The 21,053-nt window shown below is 48.0% G+C and overlaps 1 protein-coding gene and 2 non-coding genes across 3 annotated transcripts; 1 reads left to right on the forward strand and 2 right to left on the reverse strand.

The window, feature by feature from the left end:
- Nucleotides 1-807: 807 nt before the first annotated feature.
- TRNAQ-CUG (transfer RNA glutamine (anticodon CUG)) lies at nt 808-880 on the forward strand. Its single transcript has one exon. It is a non-coding gene; the product is annotated as a tRNA-Gln (tRNA).
- Nucleotides 881-12,479: 11,599 nt separating this feature from the next.
- On the reverse strand, nt 12,480-19,121 carry TUBA1C (tubulin alpha 1c). Its single transcript, XM_007179295.3, has 4 exons — nt 18,961-19,121; nt 15,933-16,155; nt 15,642-15,790; nt 12,480-13,570 (listed from the first exon to the last, which is right to left on the reverse strand). Exons 1-4 carry the CDS (start codon nt 18,961-18,963, stop codon nt 12,596-12,598), a joined length of 1,350 nt encoding a protein of 449 aa, XP_007179357.1. The 5' UTR covers nt 18,964-19,121; the 3' UTR covers nt 12,480-12,595.
- Nucleotides 19,122-19,726: 605 nt separating this feature from the next.
- On the reverse strand, nt 19,727-19,833 carry LOC114237651 (U6 spliceosomal RNA). The gene has a single exon (XR_003623190.1). It is a non-coding gene; the product is annotated as a U6 spliceosomal RNA (small nuclear RNA).
- Nucleotides 19,834-21,053: the final 1,220 nt, after the last annotated feature.

Raw genomic sequence — 21,053 nt, forward strand, 5'->3', positions numbered from 1 at the left:
GGAAGACACGTCCTGGTTGGTCAGAGCCTGCTGGTGTTCTGTGTTCTGGGCCTGCAGGATCCCAGATGAGCCCCAGCCAGAAGGAGTCCAGCTCCATTCGAGGTGGGCTCTCCCAGGCTGGTCTGGCTGCAGGGTCCCTATTGACAGAGTGGCTCCACTGGTGTGGAATCCTTTCCCATTATCTCCATTTGGGGGCTCCACTCATCCCTGTTAGGGAGCACCCTGGGTATCTTCTCCATCTCATCACTTCTCTCACTGTATAATATAGCAATAGCTAACATTTCCTATGTGCCAAGCACTATGCTAAGCATTTTACACGTGTTATCATTTTTAATCCTCAGAATAACCCTATGACATAGGTACTACTACTATTCCCATTTTACAGTTGGAGAAACTGAGGCACAGAGAGGTTAGGCAACTTGCCCAACGTCACACAGCTAGTAAACTAGTAATCTGTTTATATGTCTGACTCTCCTGCTCCCTGACAATATGATATTTGAGGGCAGCCATCAGATCTTATTCACTTTTGTGTCTGTGGTGTCTAGCACAGGACCTACGTCAAACAGCTGTTGGTTAAACTGAAGGGAACCCAGAGGCACCTGAAAAAAATTTTTCCCCGTGGTTGTCGAGTCAGGAAAATAGAGAGGTGTGTTGCTGCCACCTTCTGGCCAGATGCTAGAATGACACGTCTGCAGTCTGAATCCATCCACGTTTATTGAGTTTAACACTCAAGGCTCAGGAATATTGGAATTTGGGGGATGCTCCAAAACTATTTATTATGACCTCCTTTTTAAAGATGAGGGGACTTCCCTGGTGGTCCAGTGGTTAAGACTCCACGCTCCTGATGCAGGGGGCCCAGGTTCGACCCCTGGTCAGGGAAATAGATCCTGCATGCCGCAACTAAGAGTCCACATGCCGCAACTAAAGATCCTGGGACTTCCCTGGTGGCGCAGTGGTTAAGAATCCGCCTGCCAAGGCAGGGGACACAGGTTCGAGCCCTGGTCCGGGAAGATCCCACATGCTGTGGAGCAGCTGGGCCCATGCACCACAACTACTGAGCCTGCGCTCTGGAGCCTGTGAGCCGCAACTACTGAGCCCATGTGCTACAACTACTGAAGCCCGCGCACCTGGAGCCCGTGCTCCGCAATGAGAGAGGCCACCGCAATGAGAGGCCTGCGCATCACAATGAGGAGTGGCCCCCGCTCACTGCAACTAGAGAAAGCCCACACGCAGCAACGAAAACCCAGCACTGCCAAAAATAAATAAATAATAAAATAAATAAATTTTAAAGATCCTGGATGCTGGAACGAAGACCCGACACAGCCAAATAAATAAATAGTTTTAAAAAAAGAAGCACTTCCCTATTCTTTAAAATAAATAAATAAATAAAATAAAGAGGAGAATTATCCAAGAGTGTGTAAAATAGAATAGCAGCACTGGTATTAGGACTTCTGAGCCCTGATTTCATTCTTCCCCTGGGCTCTAGGAACCTCCTCTGCACCCCCAAAAGCCCAAAGCCAGGGAAGGAGGCAAAGTCTGTCCTCAACTCCCCCCTTATCCCCTACTCTGTCCACAATCTCCTGTCCTGCCCTCACTGTAAAATTGCATCTCCGTCCATCTGCCTGCCTGACCCTTCCAACCAGCTACCGGTCAACTGGAGAACAGGAGAGCAGCTTATGGCCACAGGATGCTAAATGAACCTTCCTCCTCATGGTGTGGCCTAGAGACCTGACTCAGGATCACCTGGGGGCCCATTAAAAAGCAGATTTCAGTGCTCCACCTAGATCTTCTGAATCCCTAGAATTCTGCATTTTAACAAACTTCCTAGGTGATTTTTAATGCACATGAAAATTTGAGCAGGGATGTCCCTGGCGGTAGTTAAGACTTTGCCTTCTGATGCAGGGGGGTACTGGTTTGATCCCTGGTCGGGGAGCTAAGATCCCACATGCCTCGCTGCCAAAAAACCAAAACATAAAACAGAAGCAATATTGTAACAAATTCAATAAAGACTTTAAAAATGGTCCACATCAAAAAAAAAATCTTAAAAAAAAATCTGAGCATAACTGGATTAAGATTTTTTCTTTAAATTGTCCATTTCCCCCTCCCCCCTCCCATTTTATTTTGATTTTCAAACCCAGAGAAAAGTCAAGAGAATATTGGGACTTCCCTGGTGGTGCAGTGGTTAAGAATCCGCCTGCCAGGGGGCTTCCCTGGTGGCGCAGTGGTTGAGAGTCTGCCTGCCAGTGCAGGGGACGCGGGTTCGAGCCCTGGTCTGGGAGGATCCCACATGCCGCGGAGCGGCTGGGCCCGTGGGCCACAATTGCTGGGCCTGCGTGTCTGGAGCCTGTGCTCCGCAGCGGGAGAGACTGCGATGATGAGAGGCCCACGCACCGCGATGAAGAGTGGCCCCCGCTTGCTGAAACTAGAGAAAGCCCTCACGCAGAAACGAAGACCCAACACAGCCATAAATAAATAAATAAAATAAATTAAAAAAAAAAAAAAAAAGAATCCGCCTGCCAATGCAAGGGACACGGGTTCGAGCCCTGGTCCGAGAAGATCCCACATGCCACGGAACAACTAAGCCTGTGCGCCACAACTCCTGAGCCTGAGTGACACAACTACTGAAGCCGGTGCGCTAGAGCCCGTGCTCCGCAACAAGAGAAGCCACCGCAGTGAGAAGCCCACACACCGCAACGAAGAGGGGCCCCCGCTTGTCGCAACTAGAGAAAGCCTGCGCACAGCAACGAAGACCCAACGCAGCCAAAAATAGATAATAAATAAATTTATTTTTAAAAAAGAGAATATTGCTATCGACACCAATATATCTTTTCCCAGGGTATAACAATTACCAGTTGTTAATATTTTGCCACAGTTCCTTTGAAAGTAATTTCCAGACATTATGTCTCACCCCTAAGTACTTCAGCATGCATCTCCTAAGAATAGGACATTTTCCTATACAACCACAGTACTATTAACCCCCCAAGAAACTTAACATTGATACAACAGTGTTATCTAATAATATATAGTTTATATTCATATTCCCTACCCCTACAATGATCCCAATAATGTCCTTCATAACTGTTTTCGCCTGATCCAGGACTCAAAGATAAAGAATTGTATTTGGTTGTCACCTGGACAGGGATAAGTCTGGGATGAGCTTGGCATGTTTGCGGGACTGTAGAAAGGTGAGGCTGGAGTGAGATGGCTGGGAGGCGAGAAGGGAAGGTGACGTGAGACGAGTGGGGAGGAGTCAGGCCACAGGCTTTCTAAATCAGAGGAAAGGGTTTATAGCTTATTTTTTAAATTTATTTTTAAAATAAATTTATTTCTTTATTTTTAATATTTATTTATTTATTTACTTACTTACTTACTTATTTATTTATCTAGGCTGCACCAGGTCTTAGCTGTGGTACTCTGGATCTTCGCTGTGGCATGTGGACTCTTAGCTGCGGCACGCGTGCAGGATCTAGTTGCTCAACCAGGGATCGAACCCGGACCCCCTGCATTGGGAGCACGGACCACCAAGGAAGTCCCTATAGCTGATTTTAAATGCAATGAAAAGCCACTGAAGGGTTTTATTTTATTTTTATTTATTTATTTATTTTTAATAAATTTATTTTTTAAATTTATTTTTGGCTGTGTTGAGTATTCATTTCTGTGCATGGGCTTTCTCTAGTTGCGGTGAGCAGGGACTACTCTTTGTTGCAATGCGCAGGCTTCTCATTGCAGTGGCTTCTCTTGTTGCAGAGCACGGGCTCTAGGCATGCAGGCTTCAGTAGTCGTGATGCATGGGCTCAGTAGTTGTGGCTCGCAGGCTCTAGAGCGCAGGCTCAGCGGTTGCGGCACATGGGCTTGGTTGCTCTGCGGCATGTGGGATCTTCCCGGACCAGGGCTCGAACCCGTGTCCCCTGCATTGGCAGGCGGATTCTTAACCACTGCGCCACCAGGGAAGCCCCCACTGGAGGGTTTTAAGCAGAGGAATGACTTGATCAGGTTTATGACTTTAAAGGGTCAATCTGAAGACAATTTCAGATTTGGGACATTCTATCAGATGATTCCTAGGCTCTAAGAAGTCAAAGCCATTTTTTTAAAAAGTGAGTGTATTAGTTTTCTAGGGACGTCATAAGAAGTTACCACAAACGTGGTGGCTTAAAACAACAGAAATTTATTCTTTCACAGTTCTGGAGACTGGAAGTCCAAAATCAAGATATTGGTAAGGCATATTCCCAAAGCCTCTAGGGGAGAATCCTTCCTTGCCTCTTCCAGCTTCTGGTGGCTCCGGGAGATCCCTGGCTGCAGCTGTATTGTTCTAATCTCTGCCTCTGCCTTCACATGACCTTCTCCTCTTCTGTGTCTATGTCTTCTCTTTCCTTCCTATAAAGAAATTGTCACTGGATTTGGGGACCCAGGTAACCCAGGACGATCTCAAGGTCCTTAACTACATCTTGCAAAGACCCTTTTTCCAAATAAGGTCATATTCACTGGTTCTGGGATATGGACATATCTTTTTTGGGGGGGCCTCCATTCAACCCACTACAGTGGGAGATTGTTCTAGACAAGAGACTAAGAGACATAACAACTAAATTCAATGTTCAAACTTAAATTGGATCCTAGATTTGAAGGAGAAAAAGGCTACTGGAGAAATTTGTGTATTATATGCTATGGAATGATTATTACCGCTTTTAGGTGTGAAGACGGGAATGCCGTTGTATAAGAGAAGGTTCTTGTTCTTAGGAGGTGCCTGCAGGAGCATTTAGGGGTGAAGTGTCACATTGTCCACAACCTTCCTTCTAGTGGGTTAGTTCCATTGTCCTCGATATTGTTATGGTGCAAGGCAGTGGTCTGGCTACTGGGTAAGTGTGACCGAGAAGGAGCAGAGTTAGTCACACCGCTTATTAGAATAGAACCCAGGCTTCTCATCCTGGTCTCCACTTGATTCTGCAGGTCTCTTATAAGAGACTGTGCCTGATACGAATCTCTTGAGCGCATGCTCATGCCTGAGATGAGACAGGACAGGGCTCCTGCCCCTCAGACCAGCCACCAGGAGACTCCTCTTTGCAATCGTAACACTCTGCCATCTACGTTCCCCACACCTCCTGCAGGGAGAGGCCAGGTGGCAGCTGAACAGACAAGTTCAAAGAGTCTGATGCCCTACAAATGGCCCTGTCTGCCCTCTGCCTGCAGGCCGCACAGGTGCTCATCTGACAGCTGGGTCTGGCTGGGCCCGAGCTTTCAGAGCTTTCAGAGCCTGTGGATCTCCCAGCCATTGAGGGCCAATTGTCAGCATCTGTTAGATGTTGTCTCACTCTCCAGGTGAATTCTCTCCGCCACACACTGTTGTGTTGGCACCTGGCCGGAGGGAAAGGAGGTGATGGAGGAAATGAGGATGGGGAAGGAGGAGATGAGTGAGACAGGGAAGGGAGAAATGGAAGTGGAGGGAGAAGATGAGGGTGGGGAGAGAGGGGAGCAGTGGGGGAGAGTAAAAGAAACCAAATGGGCCAGAGAAGGAGAAAAAGCCTCTCAGGCTTTTTCCTCTCAAGGATCCAAGGGCCCCCCACACAAGAGAATAACTGGTCAAATGACCCCTGTTCATACCCTGGAGCCCCCAGAACCTGGCCTGGTCCCTCTCCCAAGAGTCCCCCAGTGCCACCCCCTTGTCTACAAGGGCAGCTCAAAGCTCCTTAGGCTCTGGAAGATTTGGGACTGCCCCGGGGCTGAGCTCCTTCTGGCTGGTTCTTCCAGAGTGGGCCTCCTTGGTCTTATGTATCAGAAGGTATCTATGTCTTCTGATCCACAGATCAGGCTATGGATCCATTCACCGCTGCATGTAAAAGGGAAGAAGGTTTTTCAGGCCTGCAGATGTTTTCTGTGTGCTTTTAATCTGTGGCTTAAGTCCATCCAAGACTCCTGGAAAGACTGAAAGGAAGCAGCAGATCAGTTTGGTTGACCAGGCACTGCAGACAGAGGAAGGCCAAAAACCAAAGAAAGGAAGGGAGGCGTGGAATCTTTACTCTCCCAGGCCAGTGTTTGCACTGGAAAGGGGATTATACAATTTTAAAAGGGTCTTAATATTTTTATTATTTCACTAAACGCTTCTATGAACTATTGCATGAGGCTTTTATATTAGTTAGAATACTTTTGGCAGGAAGCAATAGAAGACCCAACTCAAAATGACCCAACAATAAAAGGATTAGTATCTCACATGATGAAAAATCCAGAGGGAGAGAGGTTTCAGGACTAGTTATTGAGGGGCTCAACATCCTATCCAGGACCCAGGTTCTTTGCATCTTTCTGTTCTGTTAGGCTGGGAATGTTAGCTTTTGCCCTCATATCTGTGCAGTTGTGGTCACAAGATAACTGTGGCAAGTTCAAGTATCATGTGCTCACAAAATAATGTCAAAGGTTCAAAAGAGAAAATCCTTTCCGTGTTCCTTTTTTTTTTTTTAAATATAAGCAGGCTATTTTTTTTGTTAACTCTAAAATATTTATTTATTTATTTATTTAGGCTGCACTGGGTCTTAGTTGCTGCACACGGGATCTTTTAGTTGCGGCATGCATGCAGGATATAGTTCCCCGACCAGGGATCAAAGCCAGGCCCCCAGTATTGGGAGCAAGAAGTCTTACCCACTGGACTACCAGGGAAGTGCCCCCTGTGTTCCTTTTTTTTAAAAAGTAAATTTATTTATTCATTTATTTTTGGCTGCGTTGCGTCCTCATTGCTGCGCGCGGGCTTTCTCTAGCTGCCACGAGCTGGGGCTACTCTTCGCTGCGGTGCGCGGGCTTCTCCTTGCGGTGGCTTCTCTTGTTGCGGAGCACGGGCTCTAGGCACGCGGGCTTCAGTAGTCGTGGCTCAGGCTCTAGAGCACAGGCTCAGTAGTTGTGGCACACAAGCTCAGTTGCTCCACGGCATGTGGGATCTTCCCAGACCAGGGCTCTAACCAGTGACCCCTTCATTGGCAGGCGGATTCTTAACCACTGTGCCATCAGGGAAGCCCCGCTGTGTTCCTTTTTGAGAGCAAGGAAATTCTTCCAAGAATATCTTCCCATCAATCCCCATCCGGAAGACTTTACCTCCCCTCTCATTTGCATAATTGCATCACCTGCTGCTTCCTTAACCAGTCCCAGGCAAGAGAACTGGAATTACCTTGATGAGCTTAGACTAAGATTTGCCCTGGTGGTGGAGGGGCCCAGAGGGTGTGTTGGCAGATAAAACCACCGGCTGGGAATGGCTTTGGGGTAGATATGCGATAATGGCTGCCACAATTGCCCACCTCTTCTGACATGCGGCATATACTACCTTGAATTAGGATTGTGCCTATGCGATCTGTCTCTAAAAACTGATGGGGACAAAAAAGCTAAATATATTCCCTATAGAACCCAGCACAGTGACTTGCACCAAACAGGTTCTTCAAAAATAATGAATAAATTAAACTTAAAAACTGCAATAATTGTTATAATAGTATAATTGGACATGATTACCTTTGTCAAAGACATTTCAGTATTAGTTTACTGTTGGGCTAGACATCTCCAGTGAGCCAAATGAAATATTTAATAAGAAGAGAGTGGAATGGGGGAAGGGGGTGAAGTGTGACAGCAATGAGATTGTACCTATACCCACCTCCCCAATGAATTAAACTAATTTGTGAATGTAGACAAAATTCCCATGTAATTAGGAATGCCTTATATTCTGTTCTCTTTTTTATAAGAGAGAGAAAAAGAAGTCTTCTGGTGGGGAGACCAGTGTTCAAAAGCATTTCCTGTATTATGACTAAAGAAGACATGTCTCTAGTTCTGTAAGACTCTGCTGCTGAATAGTTTTCTCCTGCTGCAGAATCAGAGGGACCATCAGAGGAGGAAATAACAGTTTTTCCAGAACCTGGTCAGGGCTGACAAACTCAGAGACACCAATCTCTTGCAATGAATGGGGCAGTGACAGGCTAGTAAGATGTCAGCAAAGGGGACTTTCTCCACGGGGCTGAAGATGGGAACCTTCCCCACCCTAACACACTGGGTGTATTTTCCCTTCACCTTCTACTGCCCTGTGACTGCCAGACAGATACTCTGGCAGTGGGCTGCAGGAGCCATCTGCCTGGGTCATCTCTGCCAGCTTCACCTTGTGACCTTGGTTGGCAGGAGCTGACCATCCTGGCCCCAGTGCTTAGGGGAGCCATGCTTCAGGTGAGAGCTGTCCTGTCTGCACGAGTCCAGCCAGGTGGTAGCAGCTATCCACCAAGGACAGACTCCGTATCTCTACGATCTGAGAATTGATCCCCTGAGATCAGAAGGAGGCCTGAAATAAAGGTCCCCTCACTAGGAAGCTGCAGCCTGGACAGTGGCGACCAGCTGACTTTGCCCCTCTGGATCAGTGTGCTGCCACCTGGTCCCAGGAATGGGGCTCCTGGGAGGCGATCTGACAATAGCAGAACGAGATCTCCTTTCTCCAACGGTGGTTCCACCTAGAGCTCCACACAAGGGCTGGCCTCTGTGTCCCTTCTCCCTGAGAACTGGACAGGCTGCCAGGCACGGTGACGACTTCCCCTCCGTGTGCTCGGAGGCTGCTCGGCAGAGTGGAGTGCTGCTTTGGAGTCAGAGTTCTGGGCTCAGATTTCAGTTTGGCCACTTGCTCTGTAGCCTTAAGCTAGATGCTTAATCGCTCCAAGGTTTGATTTCCTCAGCTGTGGAAAGGGGTGTGATGACATCACCTCACGGGTGCTGTGAAGATCATGAAACACCCAAGACGTGAAAGGGTCTTCCTGCCACCCTGACAGAGCCTCCTCCCCTCCCTCCCACAACCCCAGGCAGGGCTGCCACACACCTTCCAGGAGTCAGAGGCCTGAAGACAGGCTCTCTTTAAGCTCTACCCGACCTGGCCACCTCTGGCCTGAGAGCGGGCTGTTTGACAGATTCCCACTGGAGCAGAGACATCTGCCAGCTGCCTCCCAAACACTTGGGGTGACAGGTAGACCAGCCAGCACACTGGTCCTCGCAGCTATTCTCTCCTCCTCCTCACCCCAACTTGAACCACAGCTCTGCTGGGGTGCCCATTGGCCTCTCCCAGGGTGGGCAGCCTCTGTGGGGTGGAAGCAGATTGCTCCACGGATCAAGTCAGGTGAGGGCAGCGTATAAGCTGCACAGCCAGAATCTGGGGCCCTAGCCAGTCTTGGAGCTGCACCCTCTTAGGCTTTCTCCATTTATCCCCATCAAGCCTCAGTGGCCTCAGCAATGGCTGCAGTTCTGAGCCCAGACTTTCCATTTGTGCTCAAGGGCAGATCAGATGATTGTCATCCACAAAGCAGTGACCTAGACCTTGGGGTATGTTTGTTCTTGCTGCAGGCTAACTTCTATTCACTCTCTTGCCAGCACAGGAGGTTGAAATCATCACTGCAAGGACAGATCCCTCCCCAATCTCTGGCACTTTGCTCTTTCAATTCTTCAGGCTCTGTTCTACCGGAATATTTTTTCTCAGCTAAACTCTTCTTTCACCTTCTTTCCCCGCCACACCGTAGAGGCTGCTTAAAGGTTTCCAACCCTTTTCACATCTTGGCAGAAGATAATTCACCTGTAAGGCTTACAGAGGTCATTGGAGGGGCTCGCTACTGGCCAGGGGTGACCGGCCCAGGGGCTTCAGGCTCTTTAGTTTCCACCAGGCTGTTCTGAAGGCTGAGGGATGATAATCGGCAAGGCCTGAATCCCACTTCAGGGCACCCAGCTTGGTACATGTGGGCTCAGAGAATGGACCTTTCAGGTATTGTGGGGTATCATGCCCAGCTGAAGCTGGATGATTTATCTGTTCCTTCTCACACCCGAATGTCCTCTTCCCTCCAGAGCTCGCACTGTGGCAATCAGCAGATACCCCAGGTTGGGAAGGTCTCTGAGTACAGCTGGGGTGACCAGCCACTCCAAGGTTCATTTTCACCCCAGAACTCCCATGCTCAGGCTGCAGAAGGAATGTGGCCCATCATTTTGAGTAGCAATAGCTGACTTTGTACTCAAGGATGGGGCTGGGCTGGGCCTCGCCCTGAAGGGCATAAGACCACGGTTGCTCTCATGATGAATGCTGCAAGACCCTTCCAAGCACAAAGTCGAAACAGCACAGGCTGGAAGCTGTGCTGTGCTCCAAGACAGAATGTGCTTTTTTTTTTTCTTTTCTTTTTTTTTTCTGGTGTGCTGCATGGCTTGCAGGATCTTCGTTCCCCAACCAGGGATTAAACCCTGGTCCTTGGCAGTGAAAGCGCCAAGTCCTAACCACTGGACTGCCAGGAAATTCCCAGAATGTGCATTTTATTTATTTGTTTGTTTATTTTTGGCTGCGTTGGGTCTTCGTTGCTGTGCCTTCATTGCTGTGCGCAGGCTTTCCCTAGTTGTGGAGAGCGGGGGCTACTCTTCATTCCGGTGCGCGGGCTTCTCAGTCCAGTGGCTTCTCTTGTTGCGGAGCACGGGCTCTAGGCATGCGGGCTTCAGTAGTTGTGGCACGTGGGCTTCAGTAGTTGTGGCGCGCGGGCTCTAGAGCGCAGGCCCAGTAGTTGTGGCGCACAGGCTTAGTTGCTCCACAGTATGTGGGATCCTCCCGGACCAGGGATCGAACCTGTGTCCCCTGCATTGGCAGATGGATTCTTAACCACTGCGCCACCAGGGAAGCCCCAGAATGTTCATTTTTAAAATGCTCTCCTTGGCACGGTGGATAGGACCCCGCGCTCCCAATGCAGGGGGGCCTGGGTTCGACCCCTGGTCAGGGAACTAGATCCCACATGCATGCCGCAACTAAGAGTTCACATGCCACAGCTAAGGAGCCCACCTGCCCCAACTAAGACCTAGTGCAACCAAATAAATAAATAAATATTTTAAAAAATAAAATGCTCTCCTTAAAGACTAAGGGGGCAGAGGTGAGCAATGGGTAAGAGGTGAAAACACCAGGAGGAAAAGAAAGATGGTAGTGGAGCACCATCAGAATAAGCTCAGGTGAAAAGGTCTGCACCCAGCTCCCCCCTCCTGCCACTTGTTTGGCCTCCCCTCTCAGGCCAGCACCTAAGCACCAAAGCTGGCTCCTCCCTTCGGCATGACCTGGCCCTCTGATCATCCTTGTCATTTTTCATTGCTCGGTTCAACATTATAGGCCACACCACTGGTCCCTGAGCACCAATCACCAACTCTCCAGCCACCCGCACATTCATGTGCATTCTTCCCCCACCCTCATCTTCTCATAGTTGCCTCCTGCCCCCACCCCCAAGAACCACACTGCTTCCAACAGGTTCTCGGAAGAGGGTCCGAATTAGGGAGCTCTCCTCTCCAATCTTTCTTACACACACATTCCTTCAGTTTTCCTTATTATTCCCCTACTTCAAATATTCCCAATGACATACACTGGGTCAAGGACCAACACCATAACAACCTGAAACTATTGTAATTTTGTGTCTCGGCCTGCTCCACTTTCTCCAAGCAGTAACTTCTACTTATTTATTTAGCTGTGCCGGGTCTTCATTGCAGTACTTGGGATCTTAAATTGTGGCATTCGAACTCTTAGTTGTGGCATGTGGGATCTAGTTCCCTGACCAGGGATTGAACCCATGCCCCCTGCATTGGGAGCACAGAGTCTTAGCCACTGGACCACCAGCCAAGTCCCCAAGCAGTAACTTCGTATTTTTTTTTTTTTAGGACTGTAGCATTTTTTTTAAATTAATTAATTAATTTATTTTTGGCTGTGTTGGGTCTTTGTTTCTGTGCGAGGGCTTTCACTAGTTGCGGCAAGCGGGGGCCACTCTTCATCACGGTGCACGGGCCTCTCACTATCACAGCCTCTCTTGTTGCAGAGCACAGGCTCAGTAGTTGTGGCTCACAGGCCTAGTTGCTCCGCAGCATGTGGGATCTTCCCAGACGAGGGCTCGAACCCATGTCCCCTGCATTGGCAGGCAGATTCTCAACCACTGCACCACCAGGGAAGCCCCAGCAGTAACTTCTTAAAGCACAATCTTATCTGCCATTGTAGGTTTTGGCTAAGTATGGAATAAATCAGCACAATTCCAAGCCCTCCCCATATGACTCCAATATTTTATGAATAATGACGGCAATAGTTCTGGCAGCCTGGCTGGCGACTTGAATTTTGGCTCCACCATTTATTAGCTATGTTACCTAACCCCTTGCTACTCCACATATGGTCTCAGCCGACCAAGAACACTTGGGAGCTTTAAAAAAAAAAGAAAAAAGGCAGTATCTGAAGCTTCACCTCAGACCTACAGATTGAGATCCGCAGGAGATTCACATCCACATTGAAGTTTGAACACTGGCCCAATGTGAGCCTGTTGCCTCATAAAATGATTTTATAACCAGTCATCAATTCAGGTCTAAGTGAAATAGACAAACCCCTTGGCACAGTACACAGAAGCCACTTGAAACACTGAGCAAATGGTAAGATGGAAACTGCCAGCCTCCTCCATCCCAAACTGGCCTTGAATAAGCAGAGTAAATATTTACTATGATACAGCTTGACACTGAAAACAGAAATATCACTTTTATTGACAAGATAGGGCCACAATGGGCAGCTCCACAGAACACAAATAAGACAGTCCCAAGACAAGAGTGTAAAATTACAGCAGACAGGTTAATATTCTTCACCCTCCTCCTCTCCCTCAACACTATCAGCTCCAACCTCCTCATAATCCTTCTCAAGGGCAGCCATATCCTCACGGGCCTCAGAAAACTCTCCTTCCTCCATGCCCTCACCCACGTACCAGTGAACAAAGGCACGCTTGGCATACATCAGGTCAAACTTGTGGTCCAGGCGAGCCCAGGCCTCAGCAATGGCTGTGGTGTTACTCAGCATGCACACAGCTCGCTGTACTTTGGCCAGGTCCCCACCAGGTACCGCAGTGGGAGGCTGGTAATTAATGCCAACTTTGAAGCCAGTGGGGCACCAGTCCACAAACTGGATACTGCGCTTGGTCTTGATGGTGGCAATGGCAGCATTGACATCTTTGGGAACCACGTCACCACGGTACAACAGGCAGCAAGCCATGTATTTACCATGGCGAGGGTCGCATTTCACCATCTGGTTGGCTGGCTCAAAACAAGCATTGGTGATCTCTGCTACAGTAAGCTGTTCATGGTAGGCTTTCTCAGCAGAGATAACAGGGGCATACGTGGCCAGAGGGAAGTGGATGCGGGGATATGGCACCAGATTGGTCTGGAATTCTGTCAGATCAACATTCAGGGCTCCATCAAACCTCAGGGAAGCGGTGATGGAGGACACAATCTGGCTCATGAGGCGGTTAAGATTAGTGTATGTTGGGCGCTCAATATCGAGGTTTCTACGACAGATGTCATAGATGGCCTCATTGTCTACCATGAAGGCACAATCAGAGTGCTCCAGGGTGGTGTGGGTGGTGAGGATGGAATTGTAGGGCTCAACTACAGCTGTGGAAACCTGAGGGGCTGGGTAAATGGAGAACTCCAGCTTGGACTTCTTGCCATAATCAACAGAGAGACGTTCCATCAGCAGGGAGGTGAACCCAGAACCAGTTCCCCCACCAAAGCTGTGGAAAACCAAGAAGCCCTGAAGACCTGTGCACTGGTCAGCCTGCAAAAGAAAGGAGTTTTAATTTTAGCCTTGGTGAAAGGTGCAATGACTTCTTTGAATCCATAATCACATTGACTGAGATCTTTAAAAAAAATCTTCTGAACAATATCTGCTAAGAAACAGTCCTAAAGAGCTTCTAAGTGCTAAGTGATTCAGAGAAACTTTTCACAATCAACTCTTGGGAGCTGGAGGGAGGGGATCTGTTAAAAGGCTATTTTAAATGAACTGTTTTCACTTCTGCAGGCAGAAGAATCATGAGGTCTGGAATGAATGCAGGACTCAAGTTTTGGTGACTGGGAGGGCAACCTCTGGTGCCCTTGCTGTGACCGCAGAACAAAGGCAACCTCTTATCAGTTGGAGAGCTACCAACAGCAGGCCTGGGACCACCAGCCCCGTACAATGGATGTCTTACAGATTTCGGCAGCTGCTTTCTGAGCTGGAACACAACAGAATAGCCAAGATCCAATGCCCCGGTGCTGGAGTAAGGCCGGGTCTGGATCTGGCTCTACCCGTTCCTTGCCGTGTGACTTTGACCAAATTCATTTCTCAATCTCAGTTTTCTCGTTTATTAAATGAGGAGAATAGTAACCTACTTCAGGTTGTTGAGAATTAAATGAGTATCTGGAACAGTGCTTGGCACAGCAAGCACTAGTTACCAGAAAGTCTATTCATTCTGGGAAAGGCGATTTACTGTCACAATTCCATGTCCTTGTGTCATTAGGGCTTTCCACCACTTAACTGAGCTATTCTGGCTATTGTATGAAAGGATGATTTTGTCATTTCAAACAAAGTATTCTGTTGACAATCTTCACTTCTCAAGGTGCTCAGAGATTTGTGGACATTCTCTACTGAGCCCCTAGTTCACTTCTCCTGTGGGTCCATACTCTGAATGAGATCAATGCCAGGGTAGACCCTAGTCTATCAATTTCACCCATTAAGCCTCATGTGGACACAGCAATAACACCAAGGACAAATGCAATTGTTTTGGTAGTTAATGAACTTCACTCCAGAACCCTCAATGGCTTTTACTAGGTTTATCTGTCCCTAAAGGCAGGTCCTGATTTCCAAGTCAGTACTTGTAGCTGAAGCTTGATTTGCAAACATAGGAACCATTAGCCCAGTTTTGCTGGGAAGACTATGATAAACATCTGAAAAAGTATGAAGCCATGAATGATGTAAGGCCATTCTTCTTAGAATAGACCAGTTGTTGCTGGGCTTAGCATAATGTGATTTCCCGACAAGCTATTCCACCCAGGCCTTCATTCTTGATTTTTAATTACTTACAAGCTGCCCACATGCCTAAGGAGCAGAGTCATCTGATTGCCAGACTCTTAATTAAAATGATCCAAACAGAACACTTATCAACTTTACCGATGTGAATAGTTGCCTTAGATTTTTCTGCCCCAGGGCCAGTCCACACTGCCCTGAGCTCTAGGAGGAAAACGAGGGTACTGCTTTTTTGTGATTATATCTTAATACTTTCAAAGTTCCAATGACTATACTTGCTTCTGTAACAAGGGAGCTCCCTTGACTCCACTTTCAGTGTTGTTGGAAGTTTCCAGTGTCAGCTATTTCTAGTCAGTGTTACACTGGCTTCTTTTGCTATGACCTTTCTGTAATAACATGTCAGCAGTCCAATTTTTATGAGTTTGATCAATTAGTTACATGCCAGTCAGCCACCTACTCACTGTGACTAAGATGACCTAAAAAGGGATGTCTCAGCCTGAAGCCGGGAAGCTGCCCGATTAATATGAACAAGGATGTTTAATGGTCTTAAATGTCAGTAAAACAGTTAAGGTGTCCTGGTACTCACCTTGACTTCAGGTAAACTGCCCTCACTGAATGAGCAATTGCCCAAATCTGCCTTGTTAAGACACAGAAAGAGGCAAAAGAACACTATCCCCACCCCAAATAGTTGTCCCATAACTCAGGACCATCTGGTTTAGAAGTCTGGTTATTTAGTGGGCAGTATAAAGTTCATTTTAGTGTGCAAAGAATGATTCTTGTAGTTTGGTCTCTCAAAACTGTAAGAGAAAACTCTCATCTACTTTAAATAAAGTACTGTGTTTACCAGTTTCCGAATTCGGTCCAAGACGAGGTCAATGATCTCCTTGCCAATGGTGTAGTGACCGCGGGCATAGTTATTGGCAGCATCTTCCTTGCCTGTGATGAGCTGCTCAGGGTGGAAGAGCTGGCGGTAGGTGCCAGTGCGAACTTCATCTGGAAAAGGAAAACGAAGCAGCCACCCATCACTAACAACCTGCACAAGTCTGCTCGACCCCAGGGCATCAGTGGAGCCCCCAGGACACACCTCCTGTCCCAGACCCCTGGGATCTCATTGGGGTTACTGAGGTCAACTCACCAATGACCGTGGGTTCCAGGTCTACAAACACTGCCCTGGGCACATGCTTGCCAGCGCCTGTCTCACTGAAGAAGGTGTTGAAGGAGTCATCTCCTCCCCCAATAGTCTTGTCACTTGGCATCTGGCCATTGGGCTGGATGCCATGTTCCAGGCAGTAGAGCTCCCAGCAGGCATTGCCGATCTGGACACCAGCCTGGCCAACGTGGATGGAGATGCACTCACGCTGTGAGAGGAAGAAAGGAAATGTCAGAATATGACACATCAGATGGGACATTTAGGAATGATTCACCGTAAATGACTATTAACCTTCAGAAGAGATCAGCACCTTTCTGGACGCCACTCCTGCCCAGGGACTATTTCACAAGCAACAGCCTAACTCAGAGAAAATGCTTTGGAAAACCATAGATATGTTAATGAACTACTAGGCAAGACCAGGGACCAGACCTTCGCTTTGTAGCCACATTAGATGTTCAAGGTCAGGTTTCTACCTTCAGAATGACACAAGCTGCTCTAGCAACAGATTTTCCCCAACTCCTGGGAAATATGCCTTCTGATTCCTTAAAGGCATGCAAAATTCCTCCTTCCAGCTCTGATTCATTCTCTGTATGACTGTGTAACTAGAGCTCATTCTGGTCCCTCTTTAATCCTATTCTTTAAAGACAAGAGCTTCTGCCTCTCCCTTTAAAACCAGCTTAAACCAGCAAACTACAGCCATATGACTCATGGAGAAAACAACAGATAAACAGCAGTTACCTGTATTTTAAAAACTGTGGTCAGAGGCAGCCTTTTAACCCTGTGGAAGAATTTAATCTTAAGGAAAAACATTTTCCTTCACTATCAATGCATCTTGCGGGGAGAGTGGTGGGGAAGGTGGGAGGAGGACGGAGACACATGGTAATAAAAGCTAGAAGTGTCACCAAGACTTAATAGTTTAAGAAATTAGCTGTCTTCTAGTAGAATGTACATATATCTCTGGCAACGTGGTGGAAAAGTCTATAATTTCAAAAATGCAACGATGCTAGGATGTTACCAAACTCATTTCTGCTTAGTAAAATAAGGCAGTGAACATAGAATCTATACCCACAGACTTAAGAGAAAAAACAATAAAAGGATTTTTATTGTATTTCCATCATAAATCAGATTAGCGGCTTTGGAGACAGAGGTCTTTCAAATATCAACACCAAATAAGAGGGTTTCAAGTTTTTAAAAACTGCTAATAAGAATCTAGTTAAAGAAAATTCAACACCACCTCAGATCTCAAAGGGCCTAGTTTCATAACCCAAGATAAAACCCCCAATCACTCACAACCTTTGATTTATGGTCCCCTCCTTCTCACCTACACTCCCCATAAAACAATCATGGTCTGCTGACCTCATCAGCAAGCTCACTATTACCTGCCTCTCCTTGCCCAGCTCTAGGGCCGTGGGAGAAAGGGGAGTTGTTTGTTCTAATGAACCCATGACTATTTAAAACTGCATCATGTTTACCTTTAACTGGACTTTGGACAGTCCACAGCCCTAGAAAGCAGGAGAGAACCAGAGATCTGTCCATAACAGCCCCAGGCCCCAAGGAGATAAAGTATCTGAGATGATCCTGTCATTCTAATGAAGCACTTCTACTGAAGCCTTTTGAGTTTCTTTCATTGTGCAACGGTATGGTTTAGACTGTGGCCACTGCTTGCCCTCCACTCTCCCCTGGCCACTCGGGAGATGAAGTGAGACACCGGTGATGGAGTCACTTAGTCTAGCCTTAACTGGATAAGCAGCCCCTGTCCCTTGCTTAAAACAAAAAAAACCAAAAGAACTATTAATCTAACCAGTGTTTGCCTTAATAGGTCTGCTGCTACTGCTGCTCTCCTGCCCTTTAAACAGTCCCACTTCTTACTTTCTTTTTTTTCTTCTTCCTTTTTTTATTGGGGTATAGTTGTCTTACCCCACTATTTTCTGAAACACGTTTTTACCAGTATCTTTTTGGTCTTGCCTGGTAAAAAGCACTCAAGCAAGTTGTTACAGTCAGACATACGTTTGATAACTGTGGTAGTCCCTAAAGAGGTAACTATTTATTCACTGCACTGCTTTTTAAAAAGATATTATTTTGAAACATTTGATACACACAGCCTACTTAAGGTAGACGTCCAACAGATATTTCCTCAGATACTTGTTTCCAATACCTCTGGAAGCTATATAGAAAATACTCAAGTTGTGTGTAATTTGAGGTTTCTTTAAAACTAAGAATACTTTGTCAATACTAGTTTACTCTGTGACTTTATAAGAAAATCTCTCTTTATGGACTCGTTTTTTTTAAAACCTGTAAGTAGAAAGCTTCAGCTATAAACACCCCACTAAATTAACATGAGAAATACAGGATTAAACAACGTGACAGTAATTCCCTTCAAAGGAGGAGCCTGCCTACATCCCTCGAGGTGGATTGGTGCGAACGGAAGCGCTCCCCCCCACCCCACCCCGGCCCGACCACAGGTGAGGATGGGTGCGAACGGAAGCGCTCCCCAGAGCCCGACAACAGGTGAGGATGGTGCAATTGAAAGCTCTCGCCAGAGTCTGGCCACAGATGACTCAGCAGCGAGTCATAGGGCGCTGGAGAGGCAACGCCTAGAAATGTTTGCAACTACCGTGCGGGAGCACACGAGATGCTCCAGGGTCCTGTGCGTAAGGCAGTGGGAAAGTGAGATCATTTGCGGAAATGGGAGGGATTTTCAGGTTCCACAAGTCCTTGGGAGCCAGTGTGAAGGCTCCCTGGCCTTCCTGGGGCGGTAGCGGGCCCTGGGGGGATGGGTGCCCTCTAACTAGGATCAAATAAATGGGCTTTCCACTTCCACCGAGGGCAGCGCCCAGGCCGCGTCTTCGAGCCGGAAGAGGAGTATCCCGGGTGAACTCGGCTTTCCGCATGGCCACCAGAAGCCAGTTTGCCTGGAGGCGTCCGGAACGTGGCCCCACGTGGACTGGGGTCCCGACGCCCCTTCGGACTCCGCACTCTCCCCCCAACGCCACCGCCCGGGGACCCCACTCACCATGACTGAGACTTGTAGGGTTCTGCGGGGCTGGAGGAGGCGAGGGAACGGTCACGAAGCTCTCCCGCTGACGGACTACCAAGGAGTCCGGGGGAGAAGTAGTGAGAGAGGAGGCGGCCCCGAGGGATCCTATATACCCCGACCCTGGCCACGTGTCGGAAGGGCGGGCACCGGACCCGCCCTGGCCTCCGCGGCCCCGCCTCCGAGCCCAAGGTCCCCGGCCGGATGCCCGATTTTACCCTGCCCGCGGAGAGAGGAGGGGCGCGTGGCGCTGATTGGTGGGTTCAAAAGTTCGAAACGAACTCTACGGAACAAGCCAGAAGAGCCCGGAAGGGGAGGAGGCATCCTGGGGCCGGGGAGTGGGCCGGTGGGGTGGGAAGGAGGGTGGACACGGTGACTAGAAGGAGAAGGGAGGCGAAGCGTCTGCACAGCCCTCAGTGGGTGCGGGAGGCGTCAGAGGGCAACGCCTAAGCGAAAAAAGGCACCGAGTTAAAGGGAGCCCCGGCGGGAGCCCCAGGAGCGTGGCTCCTCCCGCTGCCTGCTCCGCCCCCGGGGCCCCAGACCCCGGACCCTGGAGGGGCGGCCGAGCAGCACAGCTACCCACCGGGCCCAGCCTACACGGGGCCCCGTCGCCCGCTCCCCTCGCAGCTGAGGGACTTCCAAGAGAGAGGGCCTGGTTCCCCATTCCAGGTCTTAATTACCACGAACCGGCCCGAAGCCCTTTTTCTTACTTTTTTTTTTTTTTTTTTTAATTTTTCAGTGTTATAAAAATATGGAACCCTTCACGAATTTGCGTGTCATCCTTGCGCAGGGGCCATGCTAATCTTCTCTGTATCGTTCCAATTTTAGTATATGTGCTGCCGAAGCGAGCACTTCTCACCTTTTTTTGTTGCTTTTCTTTATTCATTTTCCTACCTTCTTTTATTTTTTTATTTATTTACCTACCTTCTTTTAAATGAACCTTTTGGTTCCTAACAGCAACCTCCTTCCACTTGGTGCAAAAGCAGGTTTGTTGTTGTTTTGTTTTTCAGTTCATTATAATATTAGCTTTTATTCTTCGATTGCATACTATGCAGAGTTGTTTGGTTTTCAGACTATATTAATCACATTTAATCCATTGGACAAACCCTGTGAGTTATCCCCATTTTAGAGATGAGGAAGCTAGGGCTTAGAGGAATTAAACTAGTTGAAGATCACACAGCTGGAGTGGTGGGGCTGCCCTTGGGCCCTCACTACCTTGTACTACCTCATCCTAAATATACCACTCTTGTTATGGAACCCAAGTTCCTGTGTCCCAGGCACACTGAGGCCAAACAAACCAGAACATGGGAGTTTGGAGCACAGATAGATTTATTGCAAGGGCTAAGCAAGAACAGATGGCTGGTGCTTGAAAGACCGGAACTACCCAATTGCTTCCAGGCAAGGGCGTTTACAGGCTGTTGGAGGGAATTCCCTGGTGGTCCAGTGGTTAGGACTCCACGCTCTCACTGTCGAGGCCTGGGTTCAATCCCTGGTCAGGGAACTAAGATCCCACAAGCTGCCTGGTGTGGCCAAATAAATAAATAAATAAAGACTGTTAGGGAAAATGGTCATAGGTTGCTTGATCAGCTCCTGGACCTTCTTCTCATTGGTTGGTGGTGAGGTAAAAGGGTGATGTTTCTGGAATCTCAACCTTCTGATTCCAACCAGTCTGGGGTCTATGTGCTTGTGGTTGGCTTGTATTTACCATCCTCCACTTTGGTGGGGGTCTTAGTTTCTGTACAACAACTCAAAGATATGCATCAGGCTGTTGTTATCTTTATCCCTTCAGGAGGAACTAGGTGTCCTGTGATTCTATTGTCCTAATCAATAACTGCTTGGGCCTGCTCTTTGGAACTCAGGAAAGGCCTGGGTTTCTTTTTTCTACAGATAAGAAACAGGGGACACAGAGGGGCTTTTGAAGCCGGGAGGGCCCCAAAGGGTGCTGCTCAGTTTCACTCTGACCATCCCTGCAACAGTTCATTCCTCAGAAGCGTCCTTTATTTCATTTGTTTTTCTTTCTCTGCAGCTTCATCATGTTATCCTAGCTCTTAAATTCCGCAGCCATCTCTGGG

Source organism: Balaenoptera acutorostrata, chromosome 11, assembly GCF_949987535.1.
Source record: "Balaenoptera acutorostrata chromosome 11, mBalAcu1.1, whole genome shotgun sequence".
Classification (NCBI taxonomy): Eukaryota; Metazoa; Chordata; class Mammalia; order Artiodactyla; family Balaenopteridae; genus Balaenoptera; species Balaenoptera acutorostrata.

What these genes read in the sequence shown, in the direction of transcription:
- TUBA1C (XM_007179295.3), bottom strand. An exon ending in CCTGGAACCCACGGTCATTG is followed by an intron (nt 15,791 to 15,932) that starts GTGAGTTGACCT and finishes TTCCTTTTCCAG; the next exon opens with ATGAAGTTCGCACTGGCACC. An exon ending in TGGACCGAATTCGGAAACTG is followed by an intron (nt 13,571 to 15,641) that starts GTAAACACAGTA and finishes TTTCTTTTGCAG; the next exon opens with GCTGACCAGTGCACAGGTCT.